Genomic DNA, 22,296 nt, shown 5'->3' on the forward strand with positions numbered 1-22,296 from the left:
TAATTTAATGATATTGATTATGCAAATATATATATAAATATAAACATAATTTCTATTGTAATTAAAAATGCTGCAGACAACAACAAAAACGAACGACAAACTCATAGAAAACACAACAAACATTTAAGGAGAAGCAGGAGCGGAAGAACTGGAAGATTTCTCCGCGGGGAGGTCACACTCCCCCTCGTTCTCTCTGTCTCCTAATCCAATGCACTTTCTCCCTTATCCAGTCGGCCTCCCATTCATTCACGGATTCCTCGGTGTTTATTGTTTTCTGATTTTTTTTTTTAATTCTCGTAAAATAAAAAAACAAATCATCATCAGCCACAGATGGAGAATGAATGAAATCTTTTAATAGGGTAAAACTCACACAACTAAGAAATAAATATATAAAAGAAAAATCGAAAGCAAAAGCAAATACAGAACCCATTGAGGCGCGACAGAAGCAGTGAAAACAATTTAGGAGAAGGTCAAAAAAGATGAAAAAAAAATGAAAATGAAGCAGGAGAAGACGAGCGGGGGCGAACGATCGATCCACGAAGAAAATCTCTATAACGATACGATTTGTAGACTACGCAAGTATTTTTATGTATTAAAGGTTATGTTGTAAGTTTTTATCACAATATTTGTATTGTAGCTCAGTGTTTTATATGATTATATAAAATGGATAAAGAAAAACAAAACAAAAATGAAAACGATAAACCGAAATGAAACCGAAACCATAAAAGCGTAAAAAGCAGATGAGCAGACCCGGACAGAAAGAAAAATTATTGTATTACATACATCTTATATATAATAAATATGCTTCTTAATAAAAAAAAACAAAACAAAGCCCCGAATGCGCCCAACTGATTTACGATAGAGGCTTACACAGCGGACACGCACTGTCCCGATAAAGAAGTCGCATCGGTCGACTTTAAGCCGGGGTGGCTTTACGGCCATACGGGAAACAGAGGAAAAATTTAATTATGACACACGAGTTATCTTTCGACGACGACACCCCTGATAACTCTAATTCAAGTTTGCTTATTCATATCTAAACAGTCATTGTGGCCCTCCAGCTATATATTTCTCCCGATGAAGATAGCAACCCAATTCAAGAACAAACCCCCAAAAATTATTTTGTGTGGTCACTGTTTTCGTGGTCAACAATCAGGGTAGATGAATCAGTTAGTTTTGGGGCACTTTTTTAATTGATATGATGATTCTTTCCAATTTTTCCAATTATAATTGATCTCAGTTAAGAAGTTAACCAAAGCTGGGCAATTCAATTAGGCAAAGTGAAACAGTAAACATTCAGCAGTGATTTTCTTCCATAGCTCAAGGTCGAAAAGGAGACTAAAATAGTAAATAAATACTTTTACAGCCTTTTATATATATATTTGCACCCAGATATGCCAATCAAATTGACATTCAGTTCAATCTGACCCAATATTAGGTTGACGTGGGGGCGATAATCGATATTTGACCTAGGCCAATAAATTTTCCACCTCCCTCATTTTACTAGAGTTGGAAGTTGTCTAATCAACATTTAATTTGATGTTCGATTCGAACGCTTCGAAGCCATCAAACATCAAACAAATGGCAGGGGGCTTTTGGGGTTCTAAGCCCTTTCAGAAGCAACTAATCAAGGCAAACACATCGAAGAATACCAGGAATACTACACCCCACACCCCTCATGCCTTTTATTTCTGTCAGCGACATTTCTAGCAATTTATTGAAGACGAATATTCCAATCAGAGCAAATCATGCGAATATGGCAAACGGAATTTATTACGCCAAGCGTGCAGGGGCCGTAAAAAATAAAAGGTAAGTGTGATATCGTTTGGATCCATCTATCCCCAATCCGCAGTTACAGTTGTCGCCAATGTCATAGCAGTTCATATTTATACTTATTTTGGATATTCACATTGCTTTTGAAAACGTGACTGTTTTAATTATTTAAAGGAAATCAGATTTATGAGTGTATAATTTAAAAGGACAAATAAATGATAAACAATATATTTTTTAAAATAATTTTGGTTTAAAAAATAACTTTTTTTAAGTTACTAATAATCCTATTTGGTATAAAAATTATTTCAAAAAATAAGACTGAATTAGATTTTTTTAAAATTTTTTTTAAAAATTTTATTACTATTGTTTAATATCCCCTTTTTTAATTATATTTAAAATAAATATTTATTTACCCTCTTCTAATATCTTGATCGCATCTGTATACACCTATCACTCTGACAAACACACTTATCCAGCAAAAGCTTATAACGGTTACGTTCCATTTGTCCTTTGTGGCGAATATTTTTTTCCAGCTGCCAGATGGGTAGACGGTTTGTTAGAGCGAGAGGGCTTAAGTATTGGCGTGCACATTGCATGCGGCGACAGGTGGGTGAAAGGGAGAGCGCTAGAGGCATAAGGGAGAAGGGAGGTGGGCAAGAGATAGATAAGTAATTCCATGGAGCATGCAGCTTGGTTGGATGTCGATTCGAAATTCGGAGGCTCCCAGCATTGAATTGGTGTTAAGCACGAACCGAACGAAATGGAAATGGAAATGAGAGAACGAGACTGAGAATGAAAATCAGCAGTTGTCATTGTCATTGGAATTGGTTGTGGACGGGCGGAATATTGGTGGAGAAGGGGAGTTTACGGCTCAAAGGCAAAAAGGGAGATGAAAGACACGCCATCGAAAGGAGAGTCCGCCGGAGTTCCGTTCATCCAGTTGCCGTTGTTCACTGCAACTGCTCGGTTCGGACTCGCTTCTGCTCTTTTAACCGTTATCCAGTGAAGTTTATCCGGGGAAAAGCCCGTTTATCCGTGGAACCTTCGTGCGATTTACCTTACTGAGAATATAACAATCCGATCGTGCTGAAATGTGGTGTATTTCCATATAATGGTTGTTATAAATTAGAGCACGGTATCGGTATCTCACTAATTGTGGAGGCTATCCCTAATTAACCGATCGTGCTGAAATGTTGCATAGTGTGATTTAGTGGTTTTACACCAGGCTGTACCAAATCAGAAAAACCCAACTTAGTAATTGTAAAAAAGCATTGCGTGTTATTTAGAAATTTAAACACTTTTAAAGTTTCTTACAAGAACCACAATTTGAAATGAGATAATGAATTTAACGTTTGGCAGTGAACTAATTAAATAACTTCCTTAATCTTAAGTAAATAAGATTAATTTTTATCAATTAATTGCTACCCATTATATTAAAGCAATAAACACCTAAGTAGTAATTTTACGACTGAACGGAAAAATTTTTAACATTATATAGTTTTATATTAATTTGTCAAAGCCAAAGTTGTTTTAGACAAAGTTGGTAGATTGTTTGATGGTGATAGTATACCTATAAAACCAAAAAAATATACGTGTAATCTGAAAAATCCCCGGTTAATGAACATTTTATATAAACACGGCCTCATTTTCGTCATTTTTCATGTTTTAATAACCAGTTTTGGATGAAATTAAGTTGATCTACGATAGCGGATTACAATTAAAGCTCTTGAATTGGAAAATTATCATAGTGAAAAAATTAAATTATTTTTGAAGCTATAAACTTTAGTTCTACTATGAGCTATCAATAAAAATAACAATAAACATCTTAGATAAAATCACCAAATTAGATGACTGACAGTTGATTACTATTAACTTCCCATCGATTTGCTGAATATTATAAGCAACCGCCATGTCCAATCAACTGTTTTTCCTGAGTTTGGCGGACATCTTCTCCGTGTACCCAGCCATTTTCAAGGAGCAGAGCAAGAAGCTAAAGAAGACAAAGCAGATTTATCTGCCCAGCGATGAGGAGTGGCAGGACAAGATGTACTATATGTTATTGGAGATCCAGCGCCATGTGAATGACTCCTCCGATGACACCCTATCCCTACACGACATCAACAAGAAGGAGAAACCCATGTTCGATCCTTTGCGCATCACCAAGATTCTATCGCCGGGGGTTAGTCCGAGTGGAAGGCGTAGCAGGACCCTTAAGTACTGTCATTCTACCACGGTCAAGGTTACACTGAAGGCTGGAGCACGCTGGACCTTGCCCACCATTGCAAATGCCGCAAAACTCCTCCGCAAACCACCGATTATAGTTAACTTTAAAAATGAGCACGAGATGAGATTGGCTTTCTCCCTGATCTACGATGTCTTTCGATGTGGGTCCATGGGATTGGATTTTCTTTAATGATCATATTAACTTTATAATTTGTACTTTTCAGATAAGGTTGTTATGTCAAATGCGTTGAGTGATGTCTGCTTTTTTGAGAAACACAAAGAGGTGGGTGGGGCTTTAATTTTAGGCTCTAAAAATAAATATAGATAATTTAGGAGCTCATGATTATATCGTACTCCTTTTAGTACAAAAACGATGAGCAACGTATTTGGTTAATGCTCTTTGAGCTCTACGATCGACAGTTCAAAGGTCGTAACTCTGAAGAAAAAGATCTGCAAGCAAGTCTTTATAAGGAGTCGGAAGTTACAGGTGGGTGAAAATAGTGTAGTGATATACATATGTAGACTTTTTCTAAAGTTAAATTCAAAACAGAACTAGCTGAAGTCCTTTGGAAATATCGCGTTAAACTGGCAGCATCGATTTCGCGGATGAGAATTCGCGTAGGAGCACTCCGCCTTTCGCAACTACTTCCTATTCATCTCCAGAACGAAAAAGTAGCTTTTGCAGCAGCCAATCCTGTGGTCACCGGTTGGATTAATCCGTTTTTAATAAGGTAAGTGCATAAAAATTGTATACAAAAAAATAAATAAAATTAATTCTCACTTGATTGCTTAGAAATAAAGAAGAGGCCGATAAGATTCTGACAGAAATGGGCTTTACTGTCCATGGTCCAGACGACGAGGAACCACTTTTGGTGCAGCACTGCAAATGGGATAATATCTGTCCTTTGGTCATATCCTGTATTCCCAGAGACCGCAGCGAGTTTACCAAGTCTGTGCTGATGACAAAGCATTACTTTATAATGCAGGTGAGTCTTTTGAAAATGCATATGATATTATTGGTTGAATATTTATTTGTAGTTCTATCATTGTTGTATTTTCACATTAGGTTTAAACTTTTATGGCCTTGTCTAGGGTTTACTATTATCAGAAATACTTATTTCAGAAGACCATTAAACTTGGCAAATATAAATAAACTAAGTTTACATTAAGTAAGTTACTTATTTACATATTGATATATTTTATATATTGATAAGATGACAAGGGAAATTCGCCCGATGATTAGTTTTACTAGGAAAAAGCTTTAGTCATTAGTTTAAACACCTATTTCCGGTTGCAATTAAATGCATTGATCTATAAAGTGACAAAAACACGTTTGCACTGTCAAGTTTTTCCCGGGAAAATTCACGTAGACAGCGTATAGATGCAACTTCGATATGGCAACACAGCGTAAGATCAATAAACACTGAAACTAAATCTTTCCGACAAACAAAAAACCAATTCTATATAAACTTTTTGTCGTCTGGTAATTGTATACATCGAAACTCCTAAGTATGTTTACACAGATTTTTTGGGGTGCAGAAGTTTATTGCACTTTGTGTATATTATATATAATAATTACAAATTATACTTTTTCCTAGGACAAGAACTTTACTTTTGGACCTGCCATAATGTCCAAGTTGATGGATTACTTTGAGTTGGATGGCGATATATTGCAGACGCACATAGGTTCCCCACGATCCACCGCCTATTTGGCAGCTCTTTTTTACTCCATCAATCGAGTGAATAACTTCTATGTTTATGGAGCGGGGGCAAATCTCAAGGAGTACCGCCGCTATATGGAATCTATTGGGGTCAATAATATCAGACTGTTTGGCGATGCCTTCACCTCGTTTCCCATGGAATCGAATCGATTTCGGACGGTTGTGGGTATATTCGCCACGCCACCAAACTCCTTTAGTGCCATCTCAGATCCCATTGATCTGATTTGTTCAAGGGGTGGAGATCTAAGTATGTTAGAGGTGCTAACGGAATCGGAGGTCAGTGATGAAGGTCGTCAGCGAGTGGCCATGATCCTGGAGGAACAGCTGTTAACCCTAACGATGTCGATGTCGCGACCTCAAGTGCAGTTTGTTTTGTATCAAACCCACTCCATTGTGGGCACAGAAAATGAGGATATGGTGCAGCACGTCCTAGAACTTATTAATAAATTGGCGTTGGAAAAGCATCGGAATGCTTATAAGGAGCAGAAACGGTTGGAGGCGATAGCTGAAGCGGAGGCAGCCAACATTCCAGCGGCTGCAATGAGCAAGGACTCGCCCAGGAAGAAGGATAAGCCATCTGCGCAACCAGAACTTCCTGCTCCAGGAACGCCAGCTTCCACAGCTCCACCTCTGCCAAGAGTAGATAGCATTGACCTAATAGTAACACCAGATATCGATGAATTTATTCAGGACATAGTGCCGGATATCTGCATAAATCAGGATAATTGCATCAAGCAGCAGGTTACGGGAAGCTATTTATCCCTAGTACGCCGGAAAACCCTAACGCATCTGAATGAAAAGTACCTGATTCGTCGGGCCGAACAAAGGGGACTCTTTGGCAAGCCCGAAAAAGATACCAAGGACAGGTCCAGGCCAAAGACTGTGAAGCTGCAGGAGCAGCAAGCGGAACCAGCGCCCCAGGATATGGGCTATGATCCAAGAAACTCGGCTAGTAGATCGAGTGCCCAGCAAATAGTAAGTAAACAAAATCCCCAAAATCGTATACCCCTGACCATAGAACATAGACAAAAGGCTGTTAGACTTTACACTTTATTGTTAACAAAAACAAATTTGAAGGTGGGCGATTGTTGTTAAAAAATGGGGATTTCGTGGGAGATATAGGGGGTAATGTGACTGAGGCTAAGGCTGAGGTTGAGGTGTGGGGCTATGTACACTCGAGTCTTATGAGCTAATAATTAACATGTCCATACTGTCTGCGGATTGATCATCATCGATAGACACGCGATCGATGTCATCATTATTGAATATCATTTTGATCGGCCTCATTATCTTGTATATCGACAAGATCACTTCTAATAACTCTTGATTGATTTTCAAATACTATTATGTCATATACTTTTAGTTCTTTAACTGATTAGCATTTTTAGTTATTTTTATTTTAGAAATCACATTTATTAACCATAATTTAATATTTGTACCTCTTTGTGTGTTTTAATTAGTTTTTTATTGTTTGTATGCACACTTTCTATCATTGCAATGCCTTTACTTTCTATTATTTGCATTATCTTCATCTATATTCACATCATTTGTATTATTTGCATGTGCAATCTTATACATTTTAATTCATGGAGGTATTTAATTTGCTGCATTGTTAGTTCTAATATTAACATTTGTATTATTTGTTGTTTTTAAATATTCACATCATTATCATAGTTAATATGTGACTGATATATTTGTTATGGTTATCGGTAAGACACAGCACATCCATCAGCACAGTATTGCTCACATTACTTTAATCTATATTCACATCCTATAATCTGCAGCCACATCATCACCATTAGAGGGTGAGGTTTTAGGGTAATTAGCATGAGGTGGCAAGCACTTTGCCTTGGCTTAGTCACAGGCTCCAAGGGGTTAGGTCATTCTCGATCTGCTTATCTCATTCGATAGCTCATAGATTGGGAGATCTCTCTATCACTATTACTTCTTCCAGGCACTGGCGGATGAGGTTTTCGTATAGTTTTGGTTCTTCTGCTGCTGATAATTCTGTTTTATATCCGATTTTGTACTCTTGGTGTAACCAAATCCCATCCCGGAATTGTTACTGGTGCCATTATAGCTGAAGCTGGACTTGAAGGTGGGATTGCCGTTGCTCTTGAACATGGGATGATTCTTTCCTGCTCCCACCGGTGGAGCTGACTGGTTGTAGTAGCTCTTAGAGTTGTTTTGCTGATTCTTCTCATTGGACACTTGGCGGGCATAGGCGGAGAGGCCTACAGCTCCCATTCCCACTCCAAGTCCCAGGGTACTCACACCCACTCCCCCCATTCCCACTCCGTAGGATTGCTGCTTGTGGATGGTACTAAATGTGGCCGCCTGGTGGTGATCACTGATCAGGGATCCACTCTGCGTGTAGAACTGCTGTTGGACCTCCACTATATAGCGGTAGGCCTCCTCCATGCTCTTGGGATTCCGCCGCAGGATCATCGAGTGTGTGGGCTCGGGCAGATGATCCCTGAAAACCTGCAGGGTTATCCTCTCAATATCCTCGAGAGCATATAGGGTGTCATTGTGGGTTAACTTTCTATTGATCAGTCGGTGCTTTAACTTGGCCATCTTTTGGTAATACAGCTCTATATTCGAGTCCAAAACGGCGCTGCGTATCTTGTGTATCAACGAGTAGCTGGACTCCCTTTCCGCATAGTTGTAGAGCAATTGATCCTTGAGCTTCAGCCAGGACTCGGCTTTCAGGAGGTGGCCATTACCAGCTCCATTGCCATTGCCCACAGGAGCGCTCATTTGCCGGGTGAAGACCGCCTCTCTGGCTCGATCTGTACATTTATTTTTGATATGTCCTATTAACTGGGCTTTATAATAGTCATCGAAACTATTTATGGCTGGCATTAGGGCCTCGATTTTTTGGAGGAACTGCGGCAGTTTGCCAGGGTCACTGCCATCGAAGTTCTCCACCAGCTTTAGCCGGCTCAGGACCTGATTGTACTTGTTCACAAACTCGGGATCCATCCTGGACTATCCCGTTTCACCCGCACTCTGTATATAGCTTTACCGTTAGCAATCGTTGTTGCGTTCACGTCGACGTTTCGGGCGCGACTGCTTCCAAATTCGAAATCGCCGCCGCGTCAATAATTGTTGTGTATGGAAAAACAGATTTTAGATTCTTACAAATGTATAAATTAACATTCATTAACATGAATTTTACTTGCAAGACCCTCTCCGATCCAATCCGACAATGACAACGGAACGGTACGATGGGTTGCGAATTCGAAATCGACACGAACCGTGGTCGAACTGAACTGAAATGAGCGGATCCGAACCCGAACAGAAATCAACTGGCAGAATAAAACAGAACGGAACACAGCGCCCGCCATTCATTGTGGTGGGAGTTGTGGTACCTGGTGTATGTGGAGTACTAGGGGTATGCTTGGCTCTTTCAGGTGATAAGATATAGTCGAAAAGAAAGCGTTGAATTTAGGAAGTTTAATAAACGAACAAAAAGAAAGTAATGGTGAATTAGATGAAGGAAGAATCTTAAAAACTATAGTTTTTTAGTAGAAACTATTTAGATTTATGGAATTTGGACAACATTATATAGTTTTGATAAAGCATATTTCCTCAAGGATCTTTTTTCGAGATTCCTTGTTGCTCTATAAAACAATATTATAGCATACTTTTCGGAGGAGCATTTAAGGAGTCCTAAAGGAGGAATATTATTCACCTTTCCCCTTAAGTTTGGTAGGCTTTACTGGTTATTTTTTAAAGGGAAAGGAGTACAAATTATATTTAAAGAGAGAGTTTGAAGAGATTCACAGATATTAAGTCTATAGATATATAAAGTTTAAAAAAAAAATGGAAAATCAAATAACTTAATAAGAAAGTAAGCAGATGCCTTTTTTTAACCTATAGTTTTATTTTTCAAGAACATTAAGATTATAATAATATACATATATTGGGTATCTGAAAGTTGTTACCCCAATCTCTATAGTTGCTATTTGTTTAATGTTGTTGTGTTGTGGCCCGGCGCTGATTCATAGGCACACAGACAAACACAGGCGACACCCTGCGACCGATCGCGCTTAGATATAGCCGGGCAGATAGAGATGGAGATAGTGCCAGCCCAACGGACACGGGCACACACGGCCACAAAAAAGCCCGTGGCACGCACATACCCCTAATACAACATCGAACACAACAACGAATTTCATTAAAAGGCGCGCACACAAATCGCTTTAAACGAAGCGTTAGATTTGTTTTTGTTTGTTTTCCCATTCGCCGTGTTAATTGTCAGAGGGCAAATGGCGAAAATAATTTAAAAAATAAATAAACAAATGAATAGAGAAAGTGCACGCGAGGATAACATAATTGTGTTTCTTTTTTTTGCATTGACAGGCAGTCAGATTGCACATGCACTACCTAAAATATCGCGTATACGCACTGATTGACAACGAATGGATGGCGACTTTTCAACTTTATTCACATGCAAATTATTGTTCCAGAGAGCAATTGCATTCAAGGTCCTTTCATAATTTCAGATTTTTTCGAAGAATCTAATTGTGCGGCTCACGCTGCACCCTGCACTCGATTGCTCATCGCTTGATCTGCACTCAATCGACCCCAGCAGCAGCATCTAATTCAGCTCGATTGCCTCCAATCTTGACACGTAAACTGAGAGAAAAATGGTTAAGGAGATGGATTAATCAAGAAAATCACATATTTTCGAACGAAGGGTTTTATCATGAATTCTATAAAATGTAAATCTATTTATGAAACCAAAAATCATTGAGATTATATTCTCAACTTTTCCGATTTTAGATTGCAAAAAATTATAAATATGGTAATTTAAGAAATGCCAAAAATTAATTCTGCCAACAAAATTGATTAACCAATTTCTAGTTTAAGTTGACATCAAAGGGATTTTCATAAAAAATAGCTGGCACGCGCTAATTTCATGATTATAATGCAAATACGATAAGTTATTTCTCGCTGTGCACAGCTACTCATACCAACGCACACCTTTATTAGTGGTTGCTACCGCTTAACCCTCTTGCGCCCCCTGCTCCCAGCGTTGGAACGCCGTCGCTTTTAAGGTCTGCTGCGCCGGCGTGCGCGGTTCAACTAATTAGCAACAATTTCTGAGCGTTAGCGGCTTGTAAAACTGTTTAATAATAGCAAAAACTTGTCGGCGTGTAGTCATCGCCGAGGACAAATCACAAAGAACTCGAGAGGGAGAGCAAGACAGATTAAGGGGAAAGGGTGACGAGAGATTTCCATTGGGGTGCTAATTTAAATCGCGACTCTAAACTGATAAGCGGATTTAATTGCTATCAACTTCGAGTTGGATGACTTCGCTCGGTCGGCCTGTCACTTTTGTTCACAGCGAAAACAATCCACGCCGCCTTGCAACTGTAATTTTTATAGTTATTATTATGTAGACAACAACAACGCCGCTTAGCTTTGCCGCTTTGATAAGCAGGTTCAGGGACATCCCCTGAACCCCACCCAACCGAACCCCACAAAGAAATACCAGCACTTTGCCATTCTGGAGTTTTCCAAACTTAAGATAACGATTACTTGCTTGAAAGGTGATTAATCATATAGATAATGTCGATATATTATTATTTCATTCATGCAGCTGTTTGTAAAATTTAAATGATAACGATTTAGGTAAACTTTGGTTATGGCTCAATACACTCCTAGAAAACAAATATTTATTTGCATTTTATTTAAATCAATAAACTTGGCTCATAAACGTTGTGTTTACAATTGTAATAAATATAGAGTCGTGATGATTTCATAAACATTTTTATTAGAACAGGATTTTGTATTTTACAGAAAGGAAAAAACATCATAAAACTTATTTTCTGATTAAATATTTATGAAAACAAAGTATAAGGAAATTCCATTCTTCTGACAAGAAGAGTTTTTGACAAATGGTTTTTATTAAAGAATGAAACCCATTAAGTTATGAAGACTTTATGCAGAAATGACTTTTAGTTTTTAAAATGTATTAAACCATAAAGATGTATCAACTTTTGCCGACATTTATTCTTTTGACTGCCCGACTGATTCAAGAACTAACACTTAAAAATAAATAAACTTCCCAAATTTGGCTTCCATCGTTCGCATTGTTTTCAACAGCCAGGTGTCTAACCTAAGTACTATATAGTGCTGGGTACACAAACTTATCGGCCACAATTTAGCTGAACTCAACTGAAACCCCGCTCGATTCGTATCATTTGCAAGCCAAATTTGGCGCGAATTCTTCGCAAACATTTTGCGCATATTAATTGTGTTTTTCAAAATGTGTTCAATTGTTTAGAAAACTAATTACGTGCGCGCGCCAATTTCATAAATATATATATTTTTTTTGCAGCTCCAGCGTCTGCAACGATCGACGAGCGCAAGCGCGATCCGTTCGCACCTGACCAAGGTATCATCGACATACCGCCGGCCCATTGCCTTCAACTTTATACGGCGCGAGTGCAAGCGGTTCTACGTGTTGCCTGTCTATATGGTGAGTGTTTTTCCCCTCAAACAAATTTTAGGGTCCAATAAGAATTTACAGCCCCATCACACCCACTAAAATTATCAAATGCCGATCCCGATTTCAGCACAGCACCAAGCAAAGCATTCGATTATGGTGGCAATATGCCTATAAATGCGTCACTCCCTCCGCTTCGGCTGGTGCCGTATGGAATCCGAATCTCAAGTTTAGGCTCTATTGCAGCCGCCAGCTGCGCATCCGGAAACTGAAACGTGGTCCGTGGACCAGGAGGCAGCCACTCCGGTTGCATATCAATGACATCAAGCTTATGTGCCAGGTGCGTAGGCGAAGTAAATAAATGGTCTATATGAAATCACTAATTAAGATAGTCAAGTTCCATAGTATATGAAGTTCAAAATGTAAACTTTTAAATATTGCCGCCCATTGACGGCACTGCCATTCATTCGAAATAAATCGATAGGACAAAACCAGTGTTGAATAAGATAAATATGTATTGCTAAGTTTTTCGTTATTATTGAACAGTTCTTAATCCATTATATCATATTACTAAAAAGTTGTCATTATAATACTTCTAGACTTCGGTTTTTGGTGAAGGTGAACATAACAGCATTAAAAATGTTTATTAACTAGCCACATTCAAAGCTGTAAATTTATCTAAAATCTTTATAAGGAAATCCACCAAAAATAAATAAAAAATGCCATAAATTAAATAAAAATACATTTTTTATTTCATCAATATTATTATTATGCGAAATTCCAAAAAACATAAAATAAATAAAAGTATTCTAAGCCTTTAGGATGTATGAGTAGAAGCACCCAAAATACCAATCAAAACTTTATTTGCAAAAAATAATGCATGGAAACTTAAAAAAACGGTTTCAAAATCTTTTATCATAGTTGTCTACATTTTCAGTTAACAAATTGTTTAAATACTAGAAAAATTATAAAAAAGAAATAAAGAAAGAAAGAAAATTAAAACATAAACTAACTTTCACTGATCTTTAGTTGCACATTTGGGGAACAAATTACATATATAAATAGTTAATTAGAGTAATCTTGAAGTATTTGATTTATTTATAGGATGAGCGGTGATGGAATACAAGTACAAAGAATATTAATTCAATGAAACGCAATTTAAAATTGTCCGTGAATTTCCTGTATCCTTGCTGATGACTTACGCGGTTGAGTAATTGTAGTAGACATATACGATACGCTATAGGTATGGTTATAGTTTTATAGGCGTAGTAATGCTGATATCCTATGGGAAATCCCCCGAAATGCCACAGGTTATATAATGGGTGTCCCAGGCCCGCAGCTAAAAAGAATGTGTAAAGAAAATTAGATTTTTAGAACTTATTTTTTGCATTGCTTAAATAAGAATTTGTTTTGATCTAACTCCAACATCTGCTAAAGATAGATTTTGAAACTAAATAAATAACCAAAAAACTCACCTGGCACTCACGACTACAGTACCATTGATTCTGGCAGCTGGAGCACATGTAGGTGGCTTTTTGGAGCTTGCACTGGTGACAACGTCTTTCCTCTCTGCCATTGGTTGAGCTGGCGGCAGATTCGCGCTGGGATTTGTTTATGCTCTTAATGCCATGCGGCTTACTCTTATCTAACTTAGTATCTTCTTCGGTGCGGTAAGAGGAATGTAATTCGGAGTTCTGGTAAATAAAATACAAATTTACATTTGTATTGGGTAACTATAATGTTCTTTAAATTCCTTACCTGTTTATTGGCCAGATGACGGTTTGAAACCATGGGGCTGCTGTTGAACAGCGGCTTACGCATTGGTTCATTCTCCAAATGATTGTCCAAGGAGAAACTACTGGAGGGCCTTCCCGAAGACTGCAAATTGTTGTGGATCATAGATGAAGCAGCAGCCAAATTGGGCGTAGAGTTTGACAGCTCTTGGTGGTATCTAAACAAATAAATAGAAACCTATTAAAATGTTTTCTAAACAAGCACTATACAAAGCTAAAGCTTAAAATGTTAAGCAACCATCATTGTTGAAGGCAAGTTTTCTTACCTGTCTAGTGGATGCAATAGCCTCGGCCTCTTCGCAAGTGGAGGAACATCTGAGTCAAACCCCCGCTGAGACTCATGTAGTGAATCCTGCAAATCACGCATTGTGGACTGACGAGGAGGCAAGGAATTCCTTCTGAATTGTTTTCGCTCCTCTTCGAAACAGCGCCCAACTATGGGTGGAGCTTGTTCCTTCAGGCCCATGACCCTGAAAATAACAACATTAATTCAAAGTTTTTTACAATTGTCACATTTTAAACTTACCCGCGAAGCAAACGAATGTTGTGTTGGTTTAGCTCAACGTAATTTAAGCATTCTTCCACCGCCGACCGACCGTACTTAGCAGCCATCGGAGCATCCTGTTCATTTTCTAGCAACGCCTGCATCTCAACCAGCTCGTTAGAGCTGCAACCCTTGTTTAGAAGAAGAGGCAGCAGGTCCTTTATGAGCGTTAAGCGCTCCTTTCGCTCGAGACGTGCACGTAACTCTTCTTTGACGCAACGAAGGTGAAGTAATCGATTGTATTCCTCCTCCTTTTGGGCAATTAGGTTGTCTAGCGTTGTTAAATCCGCATCGATGCGCTCTCGTTCCTCTTTTAAAGAATTGTGATCTGGGCGCAGCGTATTCATCTTATCCGTCAGAATGGCATCATATTCTTCAAAAAGATCTTTAATGCGTTGATGAAAGTTTGCATAACTGTTGTTGAGATCAATGCTAGACTTTTGGCGGGCTGTCGAAGAGGAAGACGATGCCGGCTGCGATACCTGCGTTTGGGTAGACACCGTGTCCGAGCGACGCGGTTGCGGCTGCTGGGGTACAGCAAAACTGGGAGGAACAACTGGAGGCAAGTCCGGACGCACTTGAGGTGACATTTGGTGGTGCTGCTGTGGTGGTGCTAACTGATGTGGTGCAGCTAACTGCTGAGGTGAACCCAAATATCCTTGTTTAGCTAAGTGTGGTGAAGGCAACTGCTGTGGCGAACCTAACTGCTGCTGCTTAGCTAACTGCTGGAGTGGAGCCAACTGCTGTGGTGGAGCTAACTGTTGTGGAGGAGGCAATTGCTGTTGGGGTGCCAATTGTTGTGGAGGAGGCAACTGCTGTTGGGGTGCCAACTGCTGTGTCGTAGAAGTCTTCAGTGAAGCTATCTGCTGTGGCGGAACTCCCCTTGGTGGAGCCAACTGCTGTGGCAATGGTGATTTTATTGCAGCTAGTTGTTGTGGTAGAACTGATCTCTGTGGAGGGAGCTGTTGTAATGGTCCTGATCGCGGTGGAGCCATTTGTTGCGGGGGCCCTGGTCGTGGCACAGCCATTTGTTGTGATGGCCCTGGTCGTGGCGTAGGTATTTGCTGCAAGGGAGCTTGGCGTGTTGGAGTTATCTGTAATGGAGTTTTTTGTAGGGGAACAGCCTGACCCAGAGATCTCTGTACGATAGCAGCCATTTGTGGTGCAGCTGAATAAGAGGCGGGAATCTGGGGTGAAACCGCCTGCTGAGCTGAAAAGTTTTGCATGGTGACTTTTGTGTTATTTGACAACTTTTCGTTGGGATAGGATATCTCCATTGGCGTAGCCGGAGGTGTTGGCGTATTCAAGCTGTATGAGACGGGTGTCAAATTTTCCGCCTGCTTGGTGGCCGGAGATGAAGCCAGCGAATAAGGTGTACTAAGCTTAAAAGACGGCTGATTCTGAAGAGGATTAGCAACAGGGGTGCTAGGCATTTGAAGATTTAATGGTGGAGCTGTCTTTGCCGATTCGTTTTCTTGGATGGGCAGAAACTCAATAGTGTCATCGTCATCTTCGTTTGAGCCAGAACGCTTTTCGCCGCTTGGTGGCGGGGTCACCGAACGACGTCTCTTAAAAGTTGCATCAACCACCAGGGACTCTGCCACTTCTGGCTCGATTTGTTGCACTAGCGTTTGATCATTTAGGGCCTGTTCCAACTCCATGCTTGCATATGTCTTTTCAAACTCATAGTCTGGCCGCTCAGGATCTTTTTTCACCAAAAACTCATCAAGAACAGAGGCACCGTTTTCATTGTTGACTTTTAGTTTCTCTGGCATCTCGTAATTGAGCTGAGGTGGTGCATTAACCTTAGGCTTTATTTCCTTGACAGGGGTAACCCTGGACTTCTGATCGAAATCTGGTTTCTCAGGCGAATCTTCATTCTCTGTGTCATCCAAACATATAAGTTCCGGGGACCGGCTGTCACTACGACTGGGACTGCGGCTGCGACTACGACAGTAGCTGCGGCTACGACTACGACTACGACTACGGCTGCGACTACGACTACGGCTATGACTTGGACTCCTGCTGTCGTAGTTTCTCCGCTTGCTAGCATTGTAACGGGCCAGGTCGGATTTGCGCTTAGGCACCAAATTCTTCAAACCCTCAAAATAGGTTCTGTATTCTAATTTATTGGGACGCAGCCTGACATTCAATATGCGACATTAGTTGGGGAAAGTATCTAGAGGAGATTTAATCTTACCAGCGAATGCTGCGACGTTTGAAGTAAAGATTGGGCCATCGGCGATGCTGCATCTGCAATTGCCGAATCCGGCGAAGGGTTTCCGCCCGTGAGGAAGGTGGTTTCGCCGGTACCTCCGGTTTTTCGTCTTTGTCAGAGGGAACCTCCGATTTTACAGCTTCGTTTCCGGCTTCCGTGGTCTCAGGCCCTTTGGTCTTGGTCTTCTGTGGACGCTGCTTGCTAACTGCCGCGTCCATCAAAGCGTCGTAGTCCTCCTCCTCCCGGCTATACTCGTCGCTACTCAGTTGGGAATTCGAGGAGTCGTAGATCTCTACGTTGGACATTGCAACTGCAATTGGACGACGGTCAGGTATATACTTGTTTGTCATTAACCCCCCCCCAAAAAAACTCACGCGCTCACGTCTGCAAATTTCGCCAACAAAAAAGCGTCTGCCGGCTGAATTTTCTGATCCGCCGTCTCGCTGCTTTTTATTTCTGTTGTAAGCCACTTAATTTCTTAGTCCAAGACCCAAAATAGGTCACTGCGGGTTTATAAAAGGTCTTAAGCCTTTACTTTCAGCGGAAAACAAATTTCTTATTCTGAGAAAAATTATTTGTAGTTCAATTTTCGCGAAAGATTTTTGACAGAGGCATTTAGTGTGAACGCAAACCATCAGTATGGCCAAGTCTTAGAAGCCCTGAAAGACTTTGGTATGTTAGGCATTTAGATAGGACGCAAACCAGCACCTTGACAGATTTCTTGTGAGAAATACCAACTTATATACTGTTTTTCTAATATAACAAATCCAAAAAAGGACGAGATTTTCAAAACAAAATTTAACAGGGATATAAAAACGAACGTCCGTCAAAGTTGTGTTTGTGACTTATTGATGGATTTCAGGACGAGATATGAGGTCTTATTATTTTTTTAATTTTCCCGCCAATTGGTTGATATATGCAGAGATTCTTTCCTGATACAATGTGTTATGTGACCAGTTAGATTTTGCGAGGGAACACCAAATCAAAACTGATATTAATAGTGGCAGCCCTGTTATTGAACGGGGTTGTTTGGCTTAAAAAACAAATCAATTCGCACAAAAACATTGCCAAAAAGGTAAATGGCGGGCACGTCGACGCCGAGAGATAGCTATATAATAGTGACTAGTGTTTTGCAACCAATTTCTGTTCAGTGACATTGTAAACAAAGGGCACGACCCTCTTTGCCCTATCAATATATACATATATACGTATGTATAATGTGTCGCAGGGAATAACCGATAAGAGCGGCGCAGCTGCAGATTGATAGCCCTTCAAGTGGACTTTGTTTTCGATAATAGTGGGTGGGTGGGCGATGCGATCGTGGAACGTGAAGTGATAACCATAAAGAGCAACCACGTCACGCCACCCCACGCCTCTCCGCACACACACACACACTGGCACACGTGGGCCAGCTGAGTACATATACGTATACATATATACATATACATATATGTGCGCAAGAGCTCTTTTGTTGTACTTAATACACATATAGTAAACGATCGAAAAAGTAAACTAATTTTATGCAAGGGGTTCAACAATCAACGGCGGGTTCACCAATTCAATGCAACAAAAATACAATCAATTTGACTCGGCAGAATATGGGTGTATTTTGCCTTAATTTCAACATTTATATATAGACGGAATTATTGTCAGTTTAAAGATACATCTTAGTAGTACTCTATTTTGTGAAATATAACACCTCTTTCATTATAAAAAATATAATCATTTTGATACTTCGTAACGTACGTTTAATATATTACGAAACAACTTGGGTATTCCATAATACAAGTTAATATATGCAGTCATGGTTTTGCAATGAATGGTGCAAAACCTATTACTTTTTCAGTATCTTAAACATTTTAATTTATTAAGCTTAGAAAATGTGCATCTTATAACTTTTTACGTTTCCATCTCAATTTATAATTACATAATAATCGTTTTTTTATAATTATAACCTTATCTTTTAATATTATGAATCTTTAGTAAAGTTCTAAATTTAATATTTCTTTGTCTTCATATTGGCAAACATAGAACTTTTATAAACATAAAATATAGAGATTATGACTCCGACTACTTCAATTTAATTTAAATTTATAAATTCAAAACAAAAACTTGAGAGTTATGGGAAAACAATGTTAAAAATGTAAAACTTCATAATTAAACGCATATAATTTTCCAGCAAAAAGTTTTAACATCCGTATGTTGGGTTCCATTTAATGGCTACTCCTCAAAGTTCAAAAGTTGAGCGGTTATTTTTTCACATCATAAAAATGGTTGTTAAAATTGTAGAAGCTCCGGAACGCCTATGTACTAAAATTAACACTTAAATAGCTTTATTCTCTTAGTGGTATATACTATTATCACACTTTGCCCCCCCTTGGAGTACCCATAGACACACAGACTGCTCACTTTAAAGATTGTTTACTTTCGCGAGCTTCCACTGTGAAGTATCTGCGATTTGCCCTATAATGACTACGCCGTCGTTCAGCCGGACTTTGTCCACAGCGGTTATTGCTATTTCCAAGGGAGAAGTCATCGATTGGCCAAGGCTGATTAGATTCCTCCTCCGGCAGCGGCTTTAGCAAAAGCTATAGCCGACCGCCAGATATCTGGCGAATATCTCCGCGGTTCGATGTTTTGCCCCAGTCCATTGCCAGCTGGTGGTTCAGTTGGTTGCCTTCCCGCTTTTCACGCTTTCTTTTAACTTAGCCGCGTGCTCTTAGCCAAAGAAAACTCAACTCGAGTGAGTGCGGGAACTGTGTTTAACGGTCATAAACGGGGTGTTTCATCGGTGGGGGCCATAAAATGGCGGGGTTTACGAGCACTACTGGGGGAACAACCTACAATTAAAGTTTTGATTACGTAAAGGCTGCAGTTTTATTGGTTAACCATTGCTACTTGCAGATCAAAATGGTGTCCCTGGAGAAGCTGAAACAATTGAGACTGATCCATCTGTGCATCGCGCTCACCTTCTTCACCAGTGGGCTGTGCATCAACTTTATCCAGTTGCTAATGCACGTATTTATCAAACCGATAGACAAGCGACTCTTCCGCAAGTTGATGTACTATGCCTGCTATTCGCTCTACTCCCGTGAGTATATCCTAACCAAATTGAAGATTGAAATCTCCATTTTTTAAACTATCTTGACCTTTAGAACTCATCTTCGTGTCCGACTGGTATGCCGGCAGCAAGATGACTGTCTATATGGACAAAGAGGACTTTGAGAAGCATGCTGGAAAGGAGCACGTGCTCCTGATTATGAACCATAAGTACGAGATCGACTGGCTCAACGGCTGGATGATCTGCGACAAGTTGGGAGTCCTGGGCAACTGCAAGGCCTATGCTAAGAAGGCCATCCGATATGTGCCCATCATCGGCTGGGGCTGGTGGCTCGCCGAGTTCGTCTTCCTCAACCGTAACTTTGACCAGGACAAGACCATTATCACCGAACAGCTCAAGGTGGTCTACTCCTATCCCGATCCCACCTGGCTTTTGCTCAACGCGGAGGGCACCCGTTTCACTCCCGCCAAGCACGAGGCATCCGTGAAGTTCGCCCAGGAAAGGGGCATGACGGTGCTGAAGCACCACTTGATCCCACGCACTAAGGGATTCACCGCCAGTTTAGCACCCATCCGGGGTCTCTGCCCGGTCATCTACGACATTAACCTAGCTTACAGGCCCACAGACAAGGTAAATATAATTACAACCCCTTTTGTTTTTTAGTGCAACTAAGTAACACAAGTATTTTATTATATAATACCGAATATAGTATCTATCTTTACTTTATAAATGCAAAATTTTGCATTTTCGATAAGGCTAATCAGCCAATTCGATAATGTCTGAATGATTGTTTCTGCCTAATCTAATCTATTATTTTTAATCGGATTATCTTGTTGCTCAAACAAATGTCGCTCTCAATTTACTACCACTTCAAATAGTCTTGCTTTCTTAAGATTCTATGTGATACTCATCGGTTTTAATAAGATAACATTTCAAGGTGAAAGCAGGTTCGAAATGCGTAATTTATAGTCTAGCATAGCAACGATGACTTCTTATTTGAATAACTTGTCCTTTTGAAGATAAGTGCATGACACTTAGAAAATTGCAGTTTATTACGGGTTTAAATACTAATTGCGAAATCGGTTTAAGTGGTTATAAAGCTGTTTTCGGAACGAAAGATCGTAAAAGCAACATATGCGCTACGAAAACCGGTGCCCTTTATCTAATTATAGGGTTATTTCAAGGTTATAAACCATAATTAACTGAGTTTTAATTTATATTTTCAGGTTCCTGCCACAATGTTGAGTCTTCTGCATGGAAAGGGAGTGGAACCTCACCTGCTGATGAGGCGTATCCCCCTTGAACAGGTGCCTGAAGACGAGAAGGAGGCCGCCGCCTGGCTGCAGAATCTGTTCGTGGAAAAGGACAAGATCATCGACAGCTTCCTGGAGACTGGCAGCTTCTTTAAGACGTCCGGCGTGAAGGAAGTGCCAGCCTATGTGAACAAACGCCGGCTGTGTTCTCTTGTGAATTTCGCCTGCTGGGCGACTTTCTCGCTTTTCTGCATTTTCTACTACTTGGTCACTTCCCTGTTGGCTGCCAATTGGACGGCCTTTATCGCTGCTGTTTCAGTGCTGGGACTTTGTAAGTTTATAGATAAGAATAGAAGAGGACACCACACTAGAGGCTTTACATTTTTATTTAAAAAATTATCATATTTAACGTAATCTAAAAATCTTTAATCAGCCTTTTATGTGGTTCCCCTACTAACCGAATCTTTTTAATCAATTCTAAATCTTTATCTAATCAAATTATATACTTTTCAGTTTACTGGCTAATGGGTCAGGCCATTAACAAGACGCAGATTAGCAGAGGATCCAGCTATGGATCCTCCAAGTCAAGCACAAAATAACTTTCGATTTCGCATTTAGTTTCGATTGTTGTCGAACTCAATTATCTACAAGTGACTTTGTAAAACGCAGTCCTCTCACAAATCTCTCTGCTAAATGGATCAATTCGCGATTCCTCCCCGGACGATTTAAAAAGTGTTTTTGAACAGAAAGTGCATGTTTTTTGTCTAAGTTTATGGTTACAAGGTAACTCCCGCACACTGGAGCCATCAATTTGCGTACGTAGTTGGTAGTTGTACACCTAAGTGGAAATTTAATTGTTTGATCAATTGTATTTTGGCGAGCATTGCAATAATTAAATTAAACAGAACGTGAGAAGTTTGGTGTTTCTTTGATAAGGCAAGCAGTGTGCTGATAAGGGTTCTGGTCGAACAGCTGATGAGTGTGGGTGCGCAAGCAGTGCTATAAAAGAGTTCCCTTAACGTAAAATACCAACAGTATGTTTTTGAACGGAGCTTTTGGAAGAATACTCATTAAAAATATATGTTCCATTAATTTGCGGGAAAAATGATCATCCTTATCCAGAATTGTATCACAATTATATTAATATTATTATTATTATTAATAATTACTGTATGTTTTACTGGGGTAATGAAAAAGTACAACCGAAAGCGTAGACAGAGCACAATAAACTATTCTCCATTTAACATAAT

The 22,296-nt window shown here is 39.8% G+C and overlaps 4 protein-coding genes across 5 annotated transcripts; 2 read left to right on the forward strand and 2 right to left on the reverse strand.

Moving 5' to 3' along the window:
• The first annotated feature begins 16 nt into the window (after positions 1-16).
• LOC108114254 lies at positions 17-12,919 on the forward strand. The gene is made up of 9 exons (XM_017225148.2): positions 17-1,809; positions 3,603-4,157; positions 4,221-4,279; positions 4,360-4,483; positions 4,547-4,727; positions 4,790-4,982; positions 5,595-6,692; positions 12,070-12,210; positions 12,308-12,919. The coding sequence occupies exons 2-9, from the start codon at positions 3,683-3,685 to the stop codon at positions 12,536-12,538; spliced, it is 2,502 nt and encodes an 833-aa protein (XP_017080637.1). The 5' UTR covers positions 17-1,809; positions 3,603-3,682; the 3' UTR covers positions 12,539-12,919.
• LOC108114256 lies at positions 6,754-8,999 on the reverse strand. The gene has a single exon (XM_017225153.1). It carries the CDS (start codon positions 8,700-8,702, stop codon positions 7,659-7,661), a length of 1,044 nt encoding a protein of 347 aa, XP_017080642.1. The 5' UTR covers positions 8,703-8,999; the 3' UTR covers positions 6,754-7,658.
• A 333-nt stretch (positions 12,920-13,252) lies between the features above and the next one.
• Positions 13,253-17,357, reverse strand: LOC108114253 (serine/arginine repetitive matrix protein 1). Its single transcript, XM_017225147.1, has 7 exons — positions 17,107-17,357; positions 16,715-17,042; positions 14,497-16,656; positions 14,237-14,440; positions 13,936-14,128; positions 13,653-13,871; positions 13,253-13,516 (listed from the first exon to the last, which is right to left on the reverse strand). Exons 2-7 carry the CDS (start codon positions 17,035-17,037, stop codon positions 13,460-13,462), a joined length of 3,156 nt encoding a protein of 1,051 aa, XP_017080636.1. The 5' UTR covers positions 17,038-17,042; positions 17,107-17,357; the 3' UTR covers positions 13,253-13,459.
• Positions 17,358-17,699: 342 nt separating this feature from the next.
• LOC108114694 (1-acyl-sn-glycerol-3-phosphate acyltransferase gamma) lies at positions 17,700-21,958 on the forward strand. 2 transcript variants are annotated; one of them, XM_017225790.2, is made up of 5 exons: positions 17,700-17,807; positions 19,637-19,823; positions 19,888-20,423; positions 21,020-21,377; positions 21,560-21,958. In XM_017225790.2, the coding sequence occupies exons 2-5, from the start codon at positions 19,643-19,645 to the stop codon at positions 21,643-21,645; spliced, it is 1,161 nt and encodes a 386-aa protein (XP_017081279.1). In that variant the 5' UTR covers positions 17,700-17,807; positions 19,637-19,642; the 3' UTR covers positions 21,646-21,958. The 2 variants fall into 2 exon arrangements, with proteins under 2 accessions (XP_017081279.1, XP_017081280.1); XM_017225791.2 differs by lacking the exon at positions 17,700-17,807 and adding an exon at positions 19,385-19,475.
• The last annotated feature ends 338 nt before the right edge of the window (positions 21,959-22,296 follow it).

This window comes from Drosophila eugracilis, unplaced genomic scaffold (assembly GCF_018153835.1).
Source record: "Drosophila eugracilis isolate 14026-0451.02 unplaced genomic scaffold, ASM1815383v1 contig_2154, whole genome shotgun sequence".
Classification (NCBI taxonomy): Eukaryota; Metazoa; Arthropoda; class Insecta; order Diptera; family Drosophilidae; genus Drosophila; species Drosophila eugracilis.

Excerpts from the sequence above, each read along its gene's own strand:
- LOC108114254 (XM_017225148.2), top strand. The coding sequence starts at position 3,683 with ATGTCCAATCAACTGTTTTTCCTGAGTTTGGCGGACATCTTCTCCGTG. Across the intron at positions 4,280-4,359 it reads TTTTTGAGAAACACAAAGAG|TACAAAAACGATGAGCAACG; the intron begins GTGGGTGGGGCT and ends TACTCCTTTTAG. Across the intron at positions 4,983-5,594 it reads AGCATTACTTTATAATGCAG|GACAAGAACTTTACTTTTGG; the intron begins GTGAGTCTTTTG and ends ACTTTTTCCTAG.
- LOC108114256 (XM_017225153.1), bottom strand. The coding sequence starts at position 8,702 with ATGGATCCCGAGTTTGTGAACAAGTACAATCAGGTCCTGAGCCGGCTA.
- LOC108114253 (XM_017225147.1), bottom strand. The coding sequence starts at position 17,037 with ATGTCCAACGTAGAGATCTACGACTCCTCGAATTCCCAACTGAGTAGC. Across the intron at positions 16,657-16,714 it reads AAACGTCGCAGCATTCGCTG|GCTGCGTCCCAATAAATTAG; the intron begins GTAAGATTAAAT and ends ATTGAATGTCAG. Across the intron at positions 14,441-14,496 it reads AACATTCGTTTGCTTCGCGG|GGTCATGGGCCTGAAGGAAC; the intron begins GTAAGTTTAAAA and ends TGTTATTTTCAG.
- LOC108114694 (XM_017225790.2), top strand. The coding sequence starts at position 19,643 with ATGGTGTCCCTGGAGAAGCTGAAACAATTGAGACTGATCCATCTGTGC. Across the intron at positions 19,824-19,887 it reads CTGCTATTCGCTCTACTCCC|AACTCATCTTCGTGTCCGAC; the intron begins GTGAGTATATCC and ends CTTGACCTTTAG. Across the intron at positions 20,424-21,019 it reads CTTACAGGCCCACAGACAAG|GTTCCTGCCACAATGTTGAG; the intron begins GTAAATATAATT and ends TTATATTTTCAG.